General features: G+C 44.2%; 1 protein-coding gene across 5 annotated transcripts in view; it reads right to left on the bottom strand.

Annotated features, from left to right (window-relative positions):
* nhsl1b (NHS-like 1b) overlaps positions 1–21,141 on the bottom strand; it is a 126,237-nt gene that overhangs the window by 57,568 nt on the left and 47,528 nt on the right. Inside the window, exon 1 of one of the 5 annotated variants that reach the window (XM_084081748.1) lies at positions 13,390–14,986. The exons of 3 other annotated variants lie outside the window; for them this stretch is intronic. In XM_084081748.1, the coding sequence (XP_083937874.1) occupies positions 13,390–13,660 (271 nt within the window). In that variant the 5' untranslated portion in view covers positions 13,661–14,986. Of the gene's footprint in view, positions 1–4,276; positions 4,407–13,389; positions 14,987–21,141 lie in introns of those variants that run through there. One more of the 5 variants, XM_084081751.1, reaches the window with a different exon arrangement.

Raw genomic sequence — 21,141 nt, 5'->3', positions numbered from 1 at the left:
GACACCGGAGCCACTGTCTTCTTTACAAGATCAGAAGGGTTAACAGGGGCAGAAGCTAAAAGCGGGGCTGGAAAAACAAGCCGCCGTGCTTAGTATTTATTTATCATGTCTGACAATAAGCAGTATGCCTGAAGTATGATTTGCGTCACATTAACCAACATGAATAAGCATCATTGTGTGGTCAAGTTCCACCAGAGTTTCCATAAACTCTCGGCTATGCAAAAGCCCTGAACCAATTAACAACTTTAATGGACAGTTTAATGTCCAGTGGACATAAATGTGGGCTCTACCGTCCGCCGGCCAGTGGTTACAATGTAAGTGTAGGCTGTGAGCATCCAGTGTATAACACCATGGCAGAGCGTGGGTTAAATATAGGTTTTAGACATAGAGCTATGTAGGTCACTGCCCCCTGGTCCAAATCTAACACGGTTAACCCAGGCTCTCCCAAGAACTTTCTGGAACTCTCGCACATACATTCCTGAAATTCAGTTCACACGCATATGTGCCTGCAGTGCACGCAGCCACGCACGCACGCACGCGCACACACACACACACACACACACACACACACACACACACACACACACACACACACACACACACACACACACACACACACACACACACACACACACACACACACACACACACACACACACACACACACACACACACACACACACACACAGGCTGTCTGTCTATATAAAGTATTTCATAGTAAGAATGAACACAGGCACTGGAAATAAAGACACATGCTCAAAATCATACCTTCCAGCGCACGCCTGCGTAACACAACACAGGCGTACATAATCGCATACAAGACAAGACTCCCTGCTGTGAAAGGATACCGCGCTGCTATAGACCAGACTAAACACCCTTCTAACATTAAACCTGCCTTATAAGCTCTGACAGTACAACCCAATTACACATGAAACTTGTCTCTGCTAATCCGTATGGCTTCACAATGCAGTTACACAGAAAGGCATTCCTCGGCGACATCTGCCCTCATCATCTGCCCCTGAGGAGATGACTGGCCACCATCAACACATCTGCAGTCTCCAGGCACCAGGTAATCTCGGCCAACAAGAGATGTACACATGATTAGGCAATAACGGATTATTCTTCATTCACACTCATCACGATCAAGGTTAACGATCAAACCATTTTGGGTCACTTATCATTTTTTGAGGATTTATTTCTATTGTCCACCAGATGGAGCGGGTAAGATCCAGGTACTCACTGGCAGCATATTCATGTTTGTAGACAAATTAAACTAAAATGCATCGGTTGAAATATTGCTTCGCCCATGATTTGGGTCCTCCTGAAGAATATGCCGTTTTCATTTCAGTAAAGCCCGACTGGCATTCCTCATGCCTTGCCTATTGGTTGGTGAGTTGAAAGCTCCAATTATTAACTGCGCCCAAAGGTTAATTTGTTGTAGATATTTTGGTCTAATTCATTTTGATTGAGGGTGAAAAGGAAACTTGTGCATGAACCCGAGTCAGGAAAAGTATTGTTTGCATTTGTATTGACGCTATATGTAATTTACCTTAAAGATAATGGATTATTAATATTTTAACATGAATCAAGGACTTATTTTAAATGTGCATCCCTACTGCTCACTGGTCCTAAAGGTTGGGATGGGTAACTTAAAAGCAGAGGTATGTGTTAAGTACTTGGCAAAAAAGGCAATACAATTGTCAGGAAAACTAATCCTGACTAATCGAACTTAAGTGTTGGCAGAGCCAAAAACGTGCTCCTCCATATTTAACACAAACCGAGCTGTCATTTGATTTCACAATGGGGAGATTAGATACATTCTCAGCAATATGTTAATTTGATTGGAGCTTATTAGTACATTTGATAACATGGGTCAGCTATGTTGCATTTTCCACACCTCAGCTGCTTACAGGAAAAGTCAAATTTGAGGTGGAACAAGCTCGCCCCAAAACCAATCTGGTTTCTGAAACTGGCAACCCTCACAGCGGATGTCATCCCAGTCAGATAGCCCACAGGGGGCCCTCACTGTTCTGTTAGTTGGCCTCGTTGTGTGATACCAATTTGAACTTGCAGTTAAAATTGTCTATACTACAGTGTCTATACTACAGTGTCTCTATACTACAGCTTTAAGACAATGCATGTATAGAATATTGTATGAGCTACATGTCAAAATAGCTGCATTTTACATAGATGAATGCTTACTACTTACGTCTCATGTTACAAATGCAAACCTTGTGGCGTTGTTAAGAAAATTGGTAAATGAGTACTACAGGCAAGACAATGCCAAGGACACTGATTGTACCTTCTTTCCTTGAGGTACTTTCCAAAACTGGATGAACTCAGTTTTGCCCACAAATTGTTCCAAACTAAACACTGGTTACAGCAGCAGCAACAATATGTTGAGCTCACACGATTTCATGACTCAAAGTCATATATCTACAGCAGATTTCCTCATTTCCGAGGTGACACTAGCCTGAGCCATCCACGAAACAGATGGTGTGTGCTGGTACCAATTTTCTTGTCACACAAAGGCGGGCTGATCAAAAAGCTGACATACCAAACCGTCAGTGTATTTCTTTAATTAAGTTCATTCTCCACTTTATTTCATGATGTCCTCCCCTTCATTTAAGCAGAGTTCAAATACAATTATAAGGGAACACATCATTCCTACAACTAAGCAGAGTTCACATCATTCTTACAACGTTGCGCACCCCCCCCCCCCCCCCACACACACACACACACAAAACATGTCACTTCTATAGAGCTTCTTCAACAATGCGTCGCAACGCAGGACACAGGCTGCATGACTGCTGATACCAATGTCATCAGAAGAGTATATTGTAACTGTCGGGCAGAAACCCCTAATCTCCATATTTTAACTTTTTGTGTTTTTTCGTAAATTAACGTCCTACTTGATCATACTACAGCATCACACTAAAGTATCAAAAGTAGCACACTCGATCTGCTACTTTTGCCTTTGTAGAATTTGAATCCTGAAAAGTAACAGTTTTGGACATGAGGTTTCCACGCGGACAGAGACGAAATAATGGCGGTTCGGTCTGGCTCTACTTTCCACTAAGGGGAACAAGTCTGATATGAATGATGTAACACTGTGATCAAAAGGTGGTTTGACACTAGTGTTATTGTTTCTCCTGTATGTTGAATCATAAATGCAGCCTGCCAAATCAATGTGTCTGCTTCATCCATTCCTAATAGTGCAGTCATTATGTGTTCCCAGCCGTGTCTGTGATAGTGAGTGAAAATGCGAAAGAGAGAGAGAGAGAGAGCGAGAGAGCGAGAGAGAGAGAGAGAGAGAGGTCAAATCCTAATAGTTAAGACGAGCCAAACAAACAAGATTTTCTATTTCTCTCTGTCTCACGGTTCAGCCAAATAATGGCCAACATATGGCAACACTCTGCAGGAAACAACAGCAAAGAAGCACAGCAACTGCTGCCTTTCCAGCTGCTTCTGTGTGACACACACACACACACACACACACACACACACACACACACACACACACACACACACACACACACACACACACACACACACACACACACACACACACACTCTCACACACACACACACACACACACACACACACACACACACACACACACACACACACACACACACACACACACACACACACACACACACACTCTCACTCTCACTCTCTCTACTCTGGTAAAAAAAAACAAAAAAAAAACATGGTCCAGTCTGAGGGAGCAAACCCATTCTATTAAGTTGCACATTGAAGAACTTCAAAATGATTAGCCACCAGTTCAAGTCCCCATTCTGTCCCCTTCATAACAGATAGACAGACAGCAACTGCCAAGAGATGAAATTACATTTGAAAACAAGCAGAAGGAGAGTGGGCAGAAAAGGTCAAAAGACCTGAAATGAGTAGTAGAGAGGGGGAGATAAAGAACAAAAATAGAACAAAGGGCATGTCATCCACTAAGAAGAACTACAGAAAGAGGAAGGAGGAAGGATCTAGTGTACAGGAAGTGGCCACAAAGATGATTTTCCATGTGGAGGAGAGTGATGGACTTGAAAACTTGCCTTTGTCTCAGAGAGTCTGCAGGAAAAGTCCCACGCCTCCATTAGGGTTAAAACACACACACACACACACACACACACACACACACACACACACACACACACACACACACACACACACACACACACACACACACACACACACACACACACACACACACACACACACACACACACACACACACACACACACAGGGGCAAACACACTTACCTTTCAGACAGAACATGTCTCTTCCTTTACTTCCTCATATGTAGTGTATATCCACAGTGAGCTGTCCGATACTGACCACCAAGCACTCCCTCCGTCTTCTCTTCTTCTACCTTCTTCTCCTCTCTCTTGTTTCTTTCCCTCTCACTCCACGCCGTTCTCCTGCAGGACTCATACATGGACCCTGACACTTACACGTCTCTCTCTCCCTGCTTCTCGCCCCATCTCTCTCTCTGTGTCCCCCTTGCTCTAACACACACACGCACACGCTCCGCGAGTGGCAGCTAGCCAATGTGTGGGCTGGAGGAAACTGCTTGGCAAAGCCCCTACTAACCCTCCTCCCTCCAGTCTTCCTCCTCTCTCTCTCTTTCTCTACCAGCCCCCCCCCCTGTCTCCCCCGTCCTCCTTTAAGAAGTAGGGAAGACAGAAGCCCAGCCTGGCTGACTCACAAAGCTGCTGTCACCCGCCTTCTTAATGCATGTATTATTGACCCTTTCCCAGGGGAGTGCACGTATAGCCTAAATGTCTGCAGACAAACAAATCCGTAAACAGATAAACACACATACACAATTACACATACATTACATGAAAGTGCACATAAAACACAGGCCTATTAGGCCCATTGGGGGGACAGGGCAAAAAACTAACTCACTTGCATGGGCATGCAAATGTGCCCACACACACACACACACACACACACACACACACACACACACACACACACACACATAGACACAGGGCGTGTAAGCCTGTGTAGGGATTGTGATTGTAGTGAAGTTGGGCAGTCAGCAGTTCAGAACGAGGCAGGGGGCCCCCGGCCTGCGGCCGACCCATTGTGCCCTGATCAAATATAATCGCTTAATCCCCCAGACTCAACCGTTTGTTATCGGAAGCCGGCACGGGCTCGGAGCATCCCAAACTGGCCACGCTGGCCAGATCATCCAGCACGGTCAACATGAGACACAGTATTACTGTCTCGTTCGCTGACTGTGGTAACAGTAATGAGAGGCTGGCTTGAGTCAAAACAAGCTTGACATACAGTAGTAAAGAGTCCTGTTGGGAAGGTAGAAATGGTCTTAATGGTGTCTTTTCATACGTCTCCTAATAGACAGCAGACAATTGCAAAGTTCAGAGGGATAGGATGTAGGTTAACTGTTGAATTAAGTATTCATAATAATATCTGTAACATTCTTGTCTATTGGACCTGTAAAGTGACAAAAACAAAGATGATGACAAAACGGAGAGTGGGTCCCAAGTGGGTCAACACAAAGTTTGGCTTGCTTTCGAGTGGAACACTTAATGAGAATGGCCATCGATTTCCAATGAGGCTCTGTAATGGCTTTCTCTTACACAGCAAAAACTAGCTACTGACAGCTGAGAGTTTAAACCACCCACCCAACCCTGTGAGAGTTGAAACTATGTAATTTACGACTAATAAATTGTGTTGGGTAACACAGCCTCGTTCAGAAGCTGATGGCTGTTCTCATAACGACTACAGTGCTTGCTGTACACAAATGAGGCAAAGTTGTTTTGCAGGTTCGTAGGTTTGATGATACTGTGACATATTTATTAGCAACTGATGGCTAGGCATGTTTTCAAATACTTTTGGCAGGGGTGAGGTGTCTGAAACTCTCCTAACGGTTCAATAAGAGGAGAAATCAATGCTTCCTTTAGACCAAATACCACAGGACTCAGCAAAGTTGTGTGAAAGCCTTATGTGATGGTAGTACAAATCAAAAGTGTGGCGCTTGCTGTAATGTGAGCATTTTAAACTCTGTTTGGAGAAACTATAGTGAGGTTATGTGTGTGTCAGTGTGTGCATGTACAGTATGTGTGCATAATGTTCAAGCTCATAAAATGAGTGAGGCAGTGTGTGTGTGTGTGTTTGTGTGTGTTTCATGTGTTAATCCCACCCCGGTGCGGGTTGCAGGCTATGGCACGTCTGCCACGACCAGATGCTGTCAATTACCGGGTGACTACAGCATGTGTGTGTCTGTGAGTGTCTATGTGCGTGTACGTATGTGAGCTCTTCCACAAGGACACGTTATATGAAATGAGAAAGCCACAAAAACACAACCCTGGAAGTAATTGACAATTAAAATGCACACACACCACCCCAGAATAGCCCACCTAACCAGACAATAAAATTTTACGTCACCAGGCAACTACCTAAATTGCTGTTTCATTCAAAATGGGCACTGTCCTACAAGATGAAAACCTCAGTCACAAAGGGGATGCCTCAATCTTTTCTCTATAGAGACAAAACCTAATCACTGCTTTCTCCAACAGAAAGCGGTCAAAGCCGGGATGAATTTATTTCTGACCCCATCACTTTTAGATCACTGCTGTAAGGAGGACAGGAAAATGAAAATAAAGACTACTAGATTAGAAGCCTTATAGGAGGCATTCAAGGAGACTGTCGTCAACGCTCTATAAAATACAACTCGAGTCTCTGGCTATTGATGAAAGACAATCTAAAGGCTCATTGTATCAAATCAAAGGCCCTGTTCTGCAACTCCAAACAAAGAAAGTATCGTTATATTGAACATCAGTCAGAACCTCACGGGGTTGAATGTACAGTACATCCTGTCACACTTCCAGTTCAGTACAAAGTGAAATACTGTACTTCTGGGTAGAGCTCAGCGCTGATAAGATTGATAACAGACCTAAGAACTTTAGACGGTGTTGTCTTTTGTTTTTGGAGCATTGTTACGAATTGGTGGACTTGTGACTTAAACAGGCCGTCCTTGTGATAAAACAGAGGCGAAATTGGATTGGTCCTCAAAAGTAGGGGCATCAACTTTTTAACTCACCGAGTGCCAGAATTATTTCTGGCTATGTTGTCCCAGTGCCAGAGATTTTTTCAAAGTAAAAAAAAAAGTGCTTAGGAAGCGAGATACAGCCTTTTTCAGTTATAAGTTAAACAAGGAGTGGATGGAGCTGCAAATGATATCTTGGGTTCTGAGCATGTTTTTTTTTTTTTTTTTTTTTTAAAACACGTCAAACACGCCATTGGCACGTTGCGCCATAGCCATAGCGGTAAAACACGTGAAACGCATCAATGGCACTCAATGAGTTAAGACTCTTGAAGAGGGGGGCTTTAACCATTTTTTTGCATTAAAAAGTGAAGGGCTTTAAGATTATGTTCTGTAAGACAGTTGGGGCAGGAAATATATGATATCTAGTATCAGGGCGTTCAGGTATTACATCCCATAGGCCTGCTGCAAAGGTAATAGGATAGCGGACAATAAAGTAGCTAGTGTTCTGGGGTGTGGCCGGTTGTGTAAATCAGACGAGCAGCTTGTAGCGGAAAAAGGACTTCAGTTTTTGCTGGGGTGGTAATGCTCTTAAATGAGAAGGGTGGGTTAAAACAAGAAGGTGATCTGTGATAGGCTTTCAGGAGAGGTTTTAGTCAGTAGCAGTGATGATAAGAGGCTGGTCCAAGATAGGGAGAGGAAGTTATGGAGAGAAAGTGGGGTGACTTACCTGGATTATGATGTCAATGTCAGGATAGTCAGCACATAGAGAGAAAGAGAGAGATTGGTGATTACTGACAACATATCATACATCAGGGTGTCCAACCTTTTTCAAAGGCGGTCACATTTGAAAATACCTTAAGGCCAACTGCATCTCCTGTCATGTTGTACCTTTGGACCACAACAAAGTCTCATACAAATACACTACATTACAGCAATTGTATTTAACTACAGTGCAATGTCAATAGTCTTTGTTGGCAGTGTAGTCAAATCTAAGCCACTCATCTGTGCTGTGAACAAAACAAAAACAATTCAGCCTCTTTCCAGCCCTTTTTCACATGCATGCATGCACTGCATTGCTATTATCTTTACAGTCCAAGAAATTGTCATTTGTTCAAATGGCAGAGTAGCCAAACCTAAGTACTGCATGTGTGGAAAAATGTCTGTACAAAAATAAAAAATAGCCTTTCTTTCACATCTTGAGAATGAGACAAAAGGAACAAGCAGTTGGGAGCCCTTAAACTTTCTACTGACAAATAGCTTATCTTCCTAGGTTAATTTCAAAACACTCCGAAACTTCAATGACTCGTGGCCCCCGGGCCAGACTTTGGACATGTCTGCTATAGAGTATGAGTATGTATGACAATGACAATCTGCATTATATACTGTATCTTATAAGATGTGGCGCATTAGGCCCATATGTGCTCTGTATATGTGTGTGCATCAGTGTATGTACACCATGGGCTCTAGGCCACATCAGCAGAATTCCATGTGTCTTTTAATGAGTCGAAATACTGCACATTTCCCCATACAGACAATTATCATCTGTTAATCTGGAATTACACGCTAAGTACATGGTGATGTTGATAATGATGTGTGTGTGAGAGAGAGAGAGAGAGAGAGAGAGAGAGAGAGAGAGAGAGAGAGAGAGAGAGAGAGAGAGAGAGAGAGAGAGAGAGAGAGAGAGAGAGAGAGAGAGAGAGAGAGAGAGAGAGAGAGAGAGAGAGAGAGAGAGAGAGAGAGAGAGAGCATGTGTGCGTGTGAGAATGAGAAACCATTGCCAGTTAAAAACCAAAGAGATGGTCCAAATAGACACTTACGCAACAGTGTGGTTCCATCTTAATCCGCTAAGCATCTCACACACAGCCACAGACAATTATGGCCCCAAAACCCTCATACAGCCTAAAACCATAAAGACTATAATAACATTTCATAATAGGACCCAATCCTGTGTTGGCCATTGTGCAATTGGTCAACCACACATGGTTAATACTCATGGTCAATGTTGTTACCGTAAATACAGTATTGAATGCGGATAGAAAAAAACTACAGAGATGGGGGGGTGGGGGGTGGGGGTGAGAGACAGGGAGGGAGAGAGAGAGAGAGAGAGAGAGAGAGAGAGAGAGAGAGAGAGAGAGAGAGAGAGAAAAACCTGGCTAGCATACAAGCATCTCAAATCTATCATCTCAAATGGTTTACTCAATACTCATACTTGCCAGCAACAGAAATTAATCAGAAAAGCCTGCTTCATTTACATTAGGAATTTTCCTTAGTGAGTGAGTGAAAAAGGGCTACGTCCAGGTTCTCAGCTACCACAGGCAGGATGAGGATTGATCTGGCACAGCTCCCACCAGCCTCATTCCCCAGGTCCCACAGCAGATAGAGGTCTAAAGGGGATTTAGATGGCTGTTTGGAGCCTGGCTGTCCAATCTTTTTTTGACACTGCCTACCGCAGGAGTCAGCATGTCCACTCCTTGATTGATTCAGTCAGTAAGTGTAAACCCGGTGGCTATTGGCTAATCAATAGGCTTGATTTTGGAAATTGATCAAGCGTGGCCTTTGGAGCTAGGGGTGGGGTTACTGGGGTAGAGGAAATTGGGGTGCAACAGTTGATCAAACTAATCGATTTAATAGATTATGAAAAATAATCATGGCGGCATGTCATTATAGGCGAAAGGTTTCAATATATTTCAAAAGAAAATTCAAAGAAATAGCGAAAATAGCTGAGCTACAAACTCACAAGAACTTGTGAGTTTTCGCTATTTTTGCATAAGACCGAAGTAAAAAATAAAGCTAATTGATTCTGTGATATATATAAATATTTAAAAAAATGCGGTTCTCGAATATTCGATTAATTGATAAAGTAATTGACAGAATAATCGCTAAGAAAATAATCAATAGTGTTTGCAGACCTAGAGGAAATGGTAGATGGAAAGCTGTAGAGATAATAGCAGTGATGGAATAAAGGCTTGTTGTTAAAGAAGTGAATGGACAGACTTGGATGGGGGGGGGATCACCACCTTCTAGCTGTTGGCTCACTGTCACCATCTACAGGCCATGTGACTTACTAATTAGAGACCATTCAATGTATTTGCTGCCCTGTCAAAAACATGCAGATGGCAGATCATTTCACAAGTATTTATAATCATCACCTTCAGTCCAATGCAAATTCTTTCGGCTGAAGAACAAACTCCAATTAAGTGCAACAAATGATACCTGGTCCCAGCAGACCTTTTGGTTCCAAACAGTGGTCTCAATAGGCTCTATGCACCAGTGGCTCTCAAATTGGGGTCCAGGGACCCTCATGGTTTCTTGAGGGAGTTCCAAATGGCCCCTTACAAGTGTAACTCTGAGAGTTTTGGGGGTCCTTGAAATTTGAAAGTTTGAGAACCACTGTGAACAGAGCCTTCATTAGTATCATTGGTAAATAATCAACGGTTGCAGCCCTAGTACCTCACAGGTTCAGTGCCTTCCCAATAGCAAAGTGAAACTGTACCAGGAAGTGCTCACGCACCGTTACCTTGACAACTGAGGCAAACATCCAACTGGTCACCTCAGCGACTGCGTCAAAATTGCCAGTTAAGCAGCTGCGGGACTGAAACTGCTTATTATGGGCTATATTTAGTTACACACAGGCATGGTGCTCGGCCGCCTATGTGTCTTGTAATGGGTCTTTGGCAGGCATAGAACAGGGATCCAGCTGTTATAAATACGTTAGGTTGTATAGACTGCTTCCTCTGTGGGATATGGGTATTTGAGTGTTAGTATCAATGTGTTAATGTGTGTGTGTGTGTGTGTGTGTGTGTGTGTGTGTGTGTGTGTGTGTGTGTGTGTGTGTGTGTGTGTGTGTGTGTGTGTGTGTGTGTGTGTGTGTGTGGATGACCTGTCCCTGACACTGTCTCCAGACACGGACAGCCTATAAAAAGATATGTCTGAGCGTATCTGACAGCATGAAAATAAGAAAGAGTAGAGAGACACAGGCTAGAGTAAGTTTTCATTTCATTCAAGTCAATAGAGCTGCTCTTAGTGTGTGTAGTACGTTGTAATCTTCTAATGTGTATATGTCCCCTGTTGTCTGCTATTATCCTGCCAATCAATACACATTTCTCCTTTTCCCTCCTTTGAGAATAAAGTTCATTGACCAACATTGATTAATTAAGAATATACTGAATCTTCAATTGGGCAGGTCAAACCTAATCGACCATTAAATTAAGGGTGATTGTCAGTGATGGATGATAATCAATGAACACTCGCACTCTGATTACTTAGAGATGTTTTAATACTATGCACCAAAGAGTACATGAAATAATAGGTTTGTAGGAACAAACATGGACAGGTAGTTGGATGATCTTCTTATACTCACTCATGTTTGTGTACTAAAGATCCCTCAAAATCTTTCTAGAAGAATGTCTTTTGAATACAGAACATACACAAATTGTGTCACAATGACAGGTAATAACAAAATATAAATCTAGACAGTTCAGGTCATTACACACCAAGGTCCACTTAACGATGACACTACAAAATGGCGACCCTTTCAACTCCACTTAACTTCAGCTTCTAACCTTTGGGCTCTGTAGTACGAAAAAATGGCAGGACTTCAAAACATCCAAGTCATGTAGCGCCCAGAGCTGTTTTAGGAACGACTCCGAGCAGGTTCAGAGGTGAGCGAGTGACTGGGGAAGGGATTGAGAGATGTGAACTGAACGGCACATGGACAGACAACAACAACAGTTGCTGGAAGTGAAGTCTTAAAGCCTCGTGTTCCAGACCAGCAGGGTCCAAAATGGCTGCTTATGATGAGGTAACACCACCCGCTCTCCTCATGTCTCCACGCAGTCACACACATGCTATAGAATTACAGTTATAAGCTACACCCTGAGATTCCCTTAGGAAGGTGAATACAGGCAAATGACAATACACACATATACATGCATCACAAACAAAGTCAAAACCTCAGACAAACACACGTTTGTAGGCAGTAGACTACCTAAACTGAATAGCTCACCTTCAATTCTTCCCTTGGGCCAATGTAATTTGAGTAAATTCAAATGAAATATTTGGAGTGAGTGGAGATTTGCATGACAAACTAGTTTTAAATGGAGCACGCTGTGAGACAATAGTGTAGCACTGGTGTCGTGTCTTCCATCCACTGGTTATGTCTACTCTACACAGTAGGCTAGAGTTACAAGCAACCAATGGCTACGTCTATACAGTAGGCTAGAGTTACAACCAATGACCCCAATAGCTAATTGACCGGTTGACCTGATACACACTGGACATCACACTGGACATCTATGTGCACCAAATGCACCTGACACACATTTGTGCACATTTGCATCCAGACACACTCACTCGCACGCACACAGTCACACACACAGTCACACACACACACACAGTCACACACACACACACACACACACACACACACACACACACACACACACACACACACACACACACACACACACACACACACACAAATTACCTGTTAAATAAATAATAAGCTTAATCAGGATTGTGGAAACTCCACACCACTGAAGTACTAGGTGGCATTCTTACCTCAGTTAGGATGTCCTTGCTACAACAAACAAAATGTTTTAATCAACTATGGCTTCTTTCTACGCGGTATGAGTCCATTCTACTGCATCTGCAGCCTCTGGTCTGAATGTACAATGAAGGATACACACACAGAGACACACACAGACACACACACACACAAGCTCTCTCCCTGGCACCGAACCAGGCGCTCGCATCGCCACCAGTCTGTGACATCACCATACTCCTGACATCACCTGCTTCCGGCCCGACGCGTCTTTTGTTTACCTAACACACACACAAAGTGCCCTTTGACCCTCGAACCCCCCTGCACCAACCCATGCCCCCCCCCTCAGACAGGAAGTGCCAGGGACATGTAAATGTCGGGAAATCAAAGGGCCATAAAAAAAAGGGCCTTTGTCTGCACATGTACACAAGTCATTCACTGGCTTCCTCCTGACTGAGAGAGAGAGAGAGAGAGAGAGAGAGAGAGAGAGAGAGAGAGAGAGAGAGAGAGAGAGAGAGAGAGAGAGAGAGAGAGAGAGAGAGACACACACAGAAATGTAAATCAACTCATTTGAGCAGAGGCAGAACTCTGTGATTAGTCAGCGCATACGTGTCAACAATGTGTACTTAAATACAGCAGTGAGTTTGAGCGGGCATATACAGCAGCTGGTAAAATCCCTGAGAACAGACTGATTGAAAGCTAAAAGTTCCAGTGATTCATTCTGCCTGTCATCCATCTCACAAAACCATTCCCCTCAGCTGACATCTCCCAAGCCATCCGTTCATGATCATCCATCTCTCTCTCTCTGGTCTCACCTCTTCGGTGCCGGTGCCGGTGCTGGGGCTTGTAAACCCAACTGTCGTCGTCGTCCTCATCCTCGTCCCTCTCCGCGGCATGCGGCAGGTGGGTGTGCGAGCGCGAGTGCACGTGGCGTCCGTGCGTGTGGAGCTCGCCTTGGCTGCGGAAAATGCGGCTGGTCTGTCGGGAGAGGGTGGAGACGTTGAGCCAACTGAGGGCCCTCGACAGCCCCCCCGCTGCCGCCGGTTTCTCCTTGCGGAAGGAACCGGAGCTCCGCTCCCCCCTCATCCTCGCCCGGAGGATGAGGAGCGGGAGATGGGAGATGAAGGCGAGGAAACCCCGGAGTTATGGCAGTCTGATAAATCTGAACAATCCAATGTCTTAATTATTAGCGTAGAATAATCAATCCTTTGAAATTGACCGTTTACAATGAACCCCCTCTGACAATCTGCACTGAAGGGAAGTGCACTTCAAGATGTCAACAACAGCAGCAGTGATAGTTTCCAAATGGAAAGGAGCAAAGTGCAATACACATCTACATCTAATACAAAAGGTCTCAGACGTCCATGTTCAGCATCAAACCAGTTCCTAGAGGAAGTTCAGTTCTAGGCCTCATCATCTCTTCTTCTCTTGTTCCACAGGTCATGGCTCTGACCCCGGGCAGACTCCAGATATCCACTCTCGCTCTCTCTGACTTCATCCGTCTGTCATGAGCCAAATGCCGCTACAACTCCTCTACTCTCCTCTGACTTTCCTTTGTGTGCAGAGTGCTCCCAAACCCCGGGCGTGAATCCTGAATCCAACGTAGTAATTAACCAATCTGGCAAACTGGAAAATCACACATCCTTTCCACCACCACACACAAACACAGTTAGTGTTGGGATATTCCTCAGGGTGTGTGAGAGGCTGAAGAGTATTCCTAATCACGTTCTGTTTCAGTCAGAACAAGTCAACGGTTGCGTCTTTTTCATGACAGAGTGTGTCCCCGAGCATTTTATCAACGGTCGTTTGCATACACCAGCTGACACACTTACAGGCTGTAAGACCACTAAGCTAGGAGGTGTGAGGTGCGTCCCTGGGTTTATTCCCAGCCCGATGAGGTTACGCACACACATCCACGCACTCAGGGAGACCTCCTGTCACAAATCCCAGTAGGTCTGAAACAGTGCGCCTCGTTGGTGTGTGTGTTTGTTTGTTTTAAGACGCCAAGTTGACATCACAGGGCGGAGTTTCCGAGGAATGATATCCAACTCCAGCACAGGTTGCTCTCCTCACTTTCTTCTCCAATGTCTACAGTGTCTAGAAGGTGGATCGAGCGGCTTCAATGAGTCCATCTTCCATCATCAGATCCATTGAAGAGGCATTCCAAGTAGATTGAAGGTGCAAAATGAATAAATAAATAAATCCAAGCGCTGGCAGGTCTCTTATCAGTCCATCATGGTGACTGACGAGCAAGCAGTAGTTTGTGTGTGTGCATGGGAGCACCGCTTTCACCTGCTGCTTCCACCCTGAAGCCTGACACGCGGATGGACCAAGCGCAGTTTGCTGCCGAGTTCTTCTGAAGTTGTTTGCTCATGAGGGTTCCCGCTGCACTGCTACAGGCTTGCTCACTTGCTCCTATGGTGTGTGTGTGTGTGTGTGTGTGTGTGTGTGTGTGCGTAATCTGCGTATGTGAGTACAGGGTTAAGATTACACCCAAGCCTAGCCACGGTGCTGTAACACGAGCCAGCCGGCCCATCCCTCTCTCTCTCTCTCTCTCTCTCTCTCCTTGATCCCTGATCTCTGCCCCTCCCCTTCGTCCGCTCTGCCGGCATGACAACCACTCCTCCCTCCCTGCTTTTCTAACCTTTCCTAATCTTTCTTTCCACCTCTAATCTCTCTGCTTCCTCTCTTCCTCTACCCCCATTCTCTCCCCCTCAGGTGTGTCCCGCACTGAGAGACAGAGAGACAAAGTGGAGGACCTCCGTCCCTGATATAAAACTTTATTTGCTTCTATTTTTGTACACTCTCAGAGTTACGAATGGATACGTTTACACTGAGGACTTTACTGTGTATATACGGTATGTAGGTCTAACATATTACGACACTTGTTGACATTCTACCTGAAGACTTGGAAGAGACTGGTTACACTGCAAGGTTAACGGCGTACCCCAAGGCACTGAGAACAGCTAAACAGGATAGGCAGACTGTAAAAAAGTAGGGCTTCTTGTGTGCCGTTTTTTTCCCTACTTGTTTTTGGAGGGAAGGACTTTTTGTTGTGTGAGAACTTATGCCATACTCCTCAGGGTGGGGCTTAGTACACTCGAGAAACGTTCATCTGTCATTTTGTGAAATGAAAAGAATAAACTGGGACGGCCTTCAAAGCCGTAATCCTCCTCTTGCTGCAAAACTAGTTTGTCCAATATACTTTAACTGAACGTGCATTTTCTGTTGTTGTCCCTTCTGTGATTTCTCTGCTCGGTCAGAGATAAATAAATGAATGAATAATGAAACACTGTGCATGTCAACAGAAAGAATGGGTGTCATCACACCAAGAAATATAGACACAGTGGTTGTCACATTGATTCATAATGTACAGCTGAAGTAAGGAACACAATTACAGTGCCACAGACCACAGGGGACAAAAACAACATCCAGTGCTTATGGGGCGTTCCAAAGCATGTCAAGGAGGTGGAGTTTTCCCCACCAAAGTGTAACCGCAGAGGGAGTGTGTGACCAGTGACCACTAAGGTGTGACAATAAACCACATAAACCAGTGTGTGTGTGTGTGTGTGTGTGTGTGTGTGTGTGTGTGTGTGTGTGTGTGTGTGTGTGTGTGTGTGTGTGTGTGTGTGTGTGTGTGTGTGTTAGTGCAACGCTACCCTTTCCCTTTCTGTCTTCATTTGATGTGTATACCTTGATTAAACCTCATCCACTTAAGCCCACTGTACTTCATCCCATGATGCAACACACCATCAATTTAACCTGTAAACGTGAACTAATTAGGCAACACAAACAAAAAATATACAGAATGAAATACACACGCGCGCACACACACACACACACACACACACACACACACACACACACACACACACACACACACACACACACACACACACACACACACACACACACACACACACACACACACACACACACACACACACACACACACACACACACACACACACACACAGTGTGTGGACCTTACTCAACACACTCATGACACCAAACCAAACTGCCACAGTCTGTTAATAATTAACCAGCATCTCACTCTACTGGTCAGGGATGAAGGGATCAATCACAAAGAGACATGGGTAGATGAAACCTTGGACGGTGGCCAGAAAATAGGTCTTTAAAAGCACTTGGGAGAATAATAACTGTCTGTGATGCGACCAATATGATGAAAACAGACCAACACAGACAATAGTTAAAATACATAGGCCAATATAGAAAACCCATTTGGTGCTCTATGGATGAATCACTGTAGCAGTGGAGCTCCTTTGCAACATGGGTCCTACAAACTCAAGTCTTCTTTTTTAAAAGACCTTGGACAGAATCTATTTTCATTCCCAGGTCAGGTGCACAATGCTTACTAGAGATACTGTATCTACTGAAGTGTCAAATAGACAAAGAGACAGGAACCGGTTTAGTCTATTGATTTCCCCTTTCCAGAAAAAACGGTTTTAAAAAAGCCTCCCCCAACCCCAGGGGAGGACGAAGGTCAATGGTCACCATAAAGGTCAGCGTTACTCCTCCTCCACCCTACCTCCGCTCATCAAATCTTTATCTCCTTTTATCCCGTTGAACCTGCACACAGAGAAGTAATGAAAGTGGCAATAATCAATTATGATCCATCTAATATCTGTCCCAGTCAATGACATGGTTAACAGAATGGAGGCTGATGCCTTTACTTTGGCTCCTGAGAACAGAGAACTGATAAACCTATGCTTAACCCATGAAGACCTGCAGAGCCATGCGTTCTTATACCCTTCAATCCGGGAAAGCATCCATGTCTTCTTTGTTTTTGTCAAGGAAGCCCAAAATCTGGCTGTGGACCCCCATCTGAAAAGGTTTGTTATGTAAAAAAAAAAAAGAAATTCATTCATCAACATTGTTGAGATTTTTCCAAATTTGTTAAAAAATAGCAGATGTACAAGCTCGCAGCGCGGCACCAAGTGCCGCGCTGCGAGCTTGTATATCTGCTATTTGTGAATAGTTAACATATAACCTTTTTGAGAAAACTCAGGTTTTAAAATCGTCCTCAGGTCTAAATGGGTTAAATTAAGTTTCATGTTCTGCTAGCGCCACCAGCACATTGGTGCACTGATATTATCGGCCGTAAAAAACAGATACATTATCAACATTCATATTTATCAGTACCAGAAGGAGAATTTAGGGCAAAATGTATAAACCCTAAAAGTAATTTAGGTATAAAATAGGAGCCGTGAGGTTATTTAATTTCCCTTAACTGTATACCACAAGATCACTGATAAGAAGAAACAACTTCCCGGAATATTAAGCCACATCATCATCACATGTTAGTCATTTTGCGTTCACAGATATCAGACCAAACAATCTTGTACGGGTGGGGCCTTAATTTGTAAAGCTATTGCACCAATAGCATTTAATAAACATCTGCCAAACAGAAAAACCGCCGCAGGCGATGTAGTCTACAAAATATGAAGAGTGTGTTCCTGGTTAGCTTAGCGGTGTCATGTTGTTGGGGCGGGGGTCATCAGGGGAATATGCAGAAAACCCTAAACATGTTGTTGTCCTTTAGGGGCTGTATAGGACAGGCATTGAGAAACACTCAGCGGAGAGGAGAGGAGAGGAGAGGAGAGGAGAGGAGAGGAGAGGAGAGGAATAGGGAGACAGTCAGAGCCACTAAAAACCAGCAAGTAAGGGTTGTAGTAGTTTTCACATTCACTGGTTGAACCTCAGTGACATCACATCTGGGCTAAACTTTTAACCACTTGAACCCTAGCATCCCTATTCTGGGCATGTCATAATAGGTGAACATTTGGTGGTGAAAATAGCAGCTCAACAAGCACATAACGCAACGCAACACGTGTTGTGAGCTTATATATATGGAACATTAACCAAACCATACAACAAATATCTTGAGATACTGTTGGAAATTGCATTGTTTCCATTTAAGTGTGAAGAGCAGCTGGTACACTGCACACACACAGCCACAACTAAAACGCCAGGTAGAGTAGAAGCAAACTAGTGTTTTACTGAGTGGTGTACTATATCTGGCTGGATTGAAACGTAATCATATAATTTCACAGTAAAACAAAGGGAACCTCGCTGGGCCTTTTCGGTGCTATATCAAAGTCTAGTAAACAAACATTCACATACTCTCACAGGCAAACACGTCGCATCCGGCACACACTGACTTTACCGTGGTGCATAAACACACATGCTATGACATGTCGCCTGTTCTCGTTGGCGTGACACGTGGTGGGGCTGATGACATCAGAGAGGTCTGCTTGCCTGTAACCCAATCAGACTTCACAGAGTAGCGCGTGTCATTGATACACAGAGCACACCGTAAATTCACGTCTATCCATGTGCGTGTCGGCGTGCATGTGTGTGACTAAGTGCCAGTCTGTGAGTTTATTTATGTTGTGCTGTTAGGCTTACCCTTCCCGTACACACACACACACACACACACACAACAAGCAGCAAATAACAATGTACAAGGACGCAATAACGCAAATGTAATATTTTCTGGATCTGGTCTGGTTTGACTGTCATCATCAAAGTCATAAAGACATTTCCCAATTCAAAACTCCCACCAATTTATCCAAAGAGGCCAAAAATACAAGCCTGCCTACAAAACATAGACTGTATCAAATATAACTAAATATGATAAATTATACAGAGCCACCGCCCTGACAGAATGCCCAGTCTCGTTATTTTTTTTATTTTTGGAACAGTTCTTATTAAGGGATATTAAAAGAGGAAATGGGATCTTTGAACGCGAACATTTCTTTATGACCCAGGGGGCGTGGCTGTGACATCAGGGAGTCAGGACTTGGGTGCTGTTGAATGCCAAGTCTCGGTCCACAGTAAGTACAACTAGACATTCTGCTGACCGCAGCTGCAACACATTCACACAACTATCTAAATACAGGGGTTTAAAAGAACGCCACAGCGGAAGGCTTTTATTAGTCTCACAGCACCCCGCATTTATACTGCTGGAGTTATATGGGGTTTTTACTGTGTGTGTGTGTGTGTGTGTGTGTGTGTGTGTGTGTGTGTGTGTGTGTGTGTGTGTGTGTGTGTGTGTGTGTGTGTGTGTGTGTGTGTGTGTGTATAACTGTATGTACTGTATGCATGTGTATGATAAATTGTACTCCGCACGCCACTAAAATGCATGGTTGGCAAGAGGAGAGAAAGGAAGGGGAGAGTATATCTTACTACAGTTCTTCTAAGCATGACAGATGATGATGAAGATGAGTGTGTGTGTGTGTGTGTGTGTGTGTGTGTGTGTGTGTGTGTGTGTGTGTGTGTGTGTGTGTGTGTGTGTGTGTGTGTGTGTGTGTGCGTGCGTGTGTGCGTGTGTGTGCGTGCGTGTGTTCGTTCTATATTGGGTTGAGGCTTGAAGACATACCAAGCACCCAAAACCTACAGGAGGTGGTGGAATTTTGACCGGAGGGGTGAGAGGGCCTCTCTCACACTCCACTCCCTCCTATGCATTAATTTTTCCCACCCTTTCCTTCACCGTAAAATCCTGAGCGTTAATTTAACTCTGAGAGCGTCGTTAAAATTAACCCTCAGGTTTTGAGGTGTATCTCTCCGTGAGCAGAACATTTTATCATTAACAACGTAAGCAGTTCCTCCTGTTTTAATTAAATGTTTTGGCCATCCTGCTCTGAACTAATAAACAGAGATTATAGCTTGCATTTTCCCACTCTTTTTTCACCCAGGTCTCTCTCTCTCTCTGTCTCTCTCTCTCGTTCCACAGTCGGATAGGGCCTCTATATAATCTAGGGCTCCATGTTGCTATAAAACAAGAGCAGACGTGGGGCAGGGCTGAGAGAAGGTTGTGCGAGTCTATGGTGGAAAGGGTCTGAAGACAGGGAGATGTGCAGGACGAGAGAGAGAGAGTAAATTCTAGTTTCATTGATTTTCCCAGTCTTTAATCTTAAGTGTTTTCTCTGCAACGTTCTAATGCTTAAACGTATGCTCCGTCGTACAACGGAGGCGCACGCCTAAAATAGCATACATTGGGCTTAAAACGGTTTCGTCTCGTCGCAAATACTTGGTCTGAGCTAGGCTTTATGCGTCATCATCACACCATGAAATGAATTAATGATGTGTGAGTGATGCAGTATTCTTTCTGCCCGGGGGCTTACGTACTTCTCTTCAGCGGTACAGACAGCACTATCTGCTGCTGTCACCTACAGAATGACCTATGTTTGACCCCCAGCCCTGTGAGCCATGAACCCTGACCTTTCTCTGAACCTGAGAGCTTATGAAGCCTTCACCTTCACCTATCTCCATGCCTGACCGCTTCTTTTCTTTTATTTACGGTCTTTCTCTCCCTCTCTGTAAGGGCATCATCTCTGAATGGGGGATAAGACTTTTTAATCTTTGATTGATTCGATTGATTTTGGGCTACTTTATGCGTGTGTGTGTGTCAGAATAAGTGCCAAAGCTAAGTGAACAAAGGACTAAAATAAATTCCACCGTGCTATCTTGAGTGGAGGTGATATGAGGGTGATTGGCAGGGTCACGCAGGCAGACTCCCATGAGGCTTTGCACAGTTTTCAGTT

The sequence above is a fragment of the Gymnoscopelus microlampas genome (assembly GCF_963454915.1).
Source record: "Gymnoscopelus microlampas genome assembly, chromosome: 16".
In the NCBI taxonomy this organism is placed as follows: domain Eukaryota; kingdom Metazoa; phylum Chordata; class Actinopteri; order Myctophiformes; family Myctophidae; genus Gymnoscopelus; species Gymnoscopelus microlampas.
The sequence above is the reverse complement of the archived record's forward strand: the minus strand, read 5'-3'. Positions and strand labels throughout refer to the sequence as shown.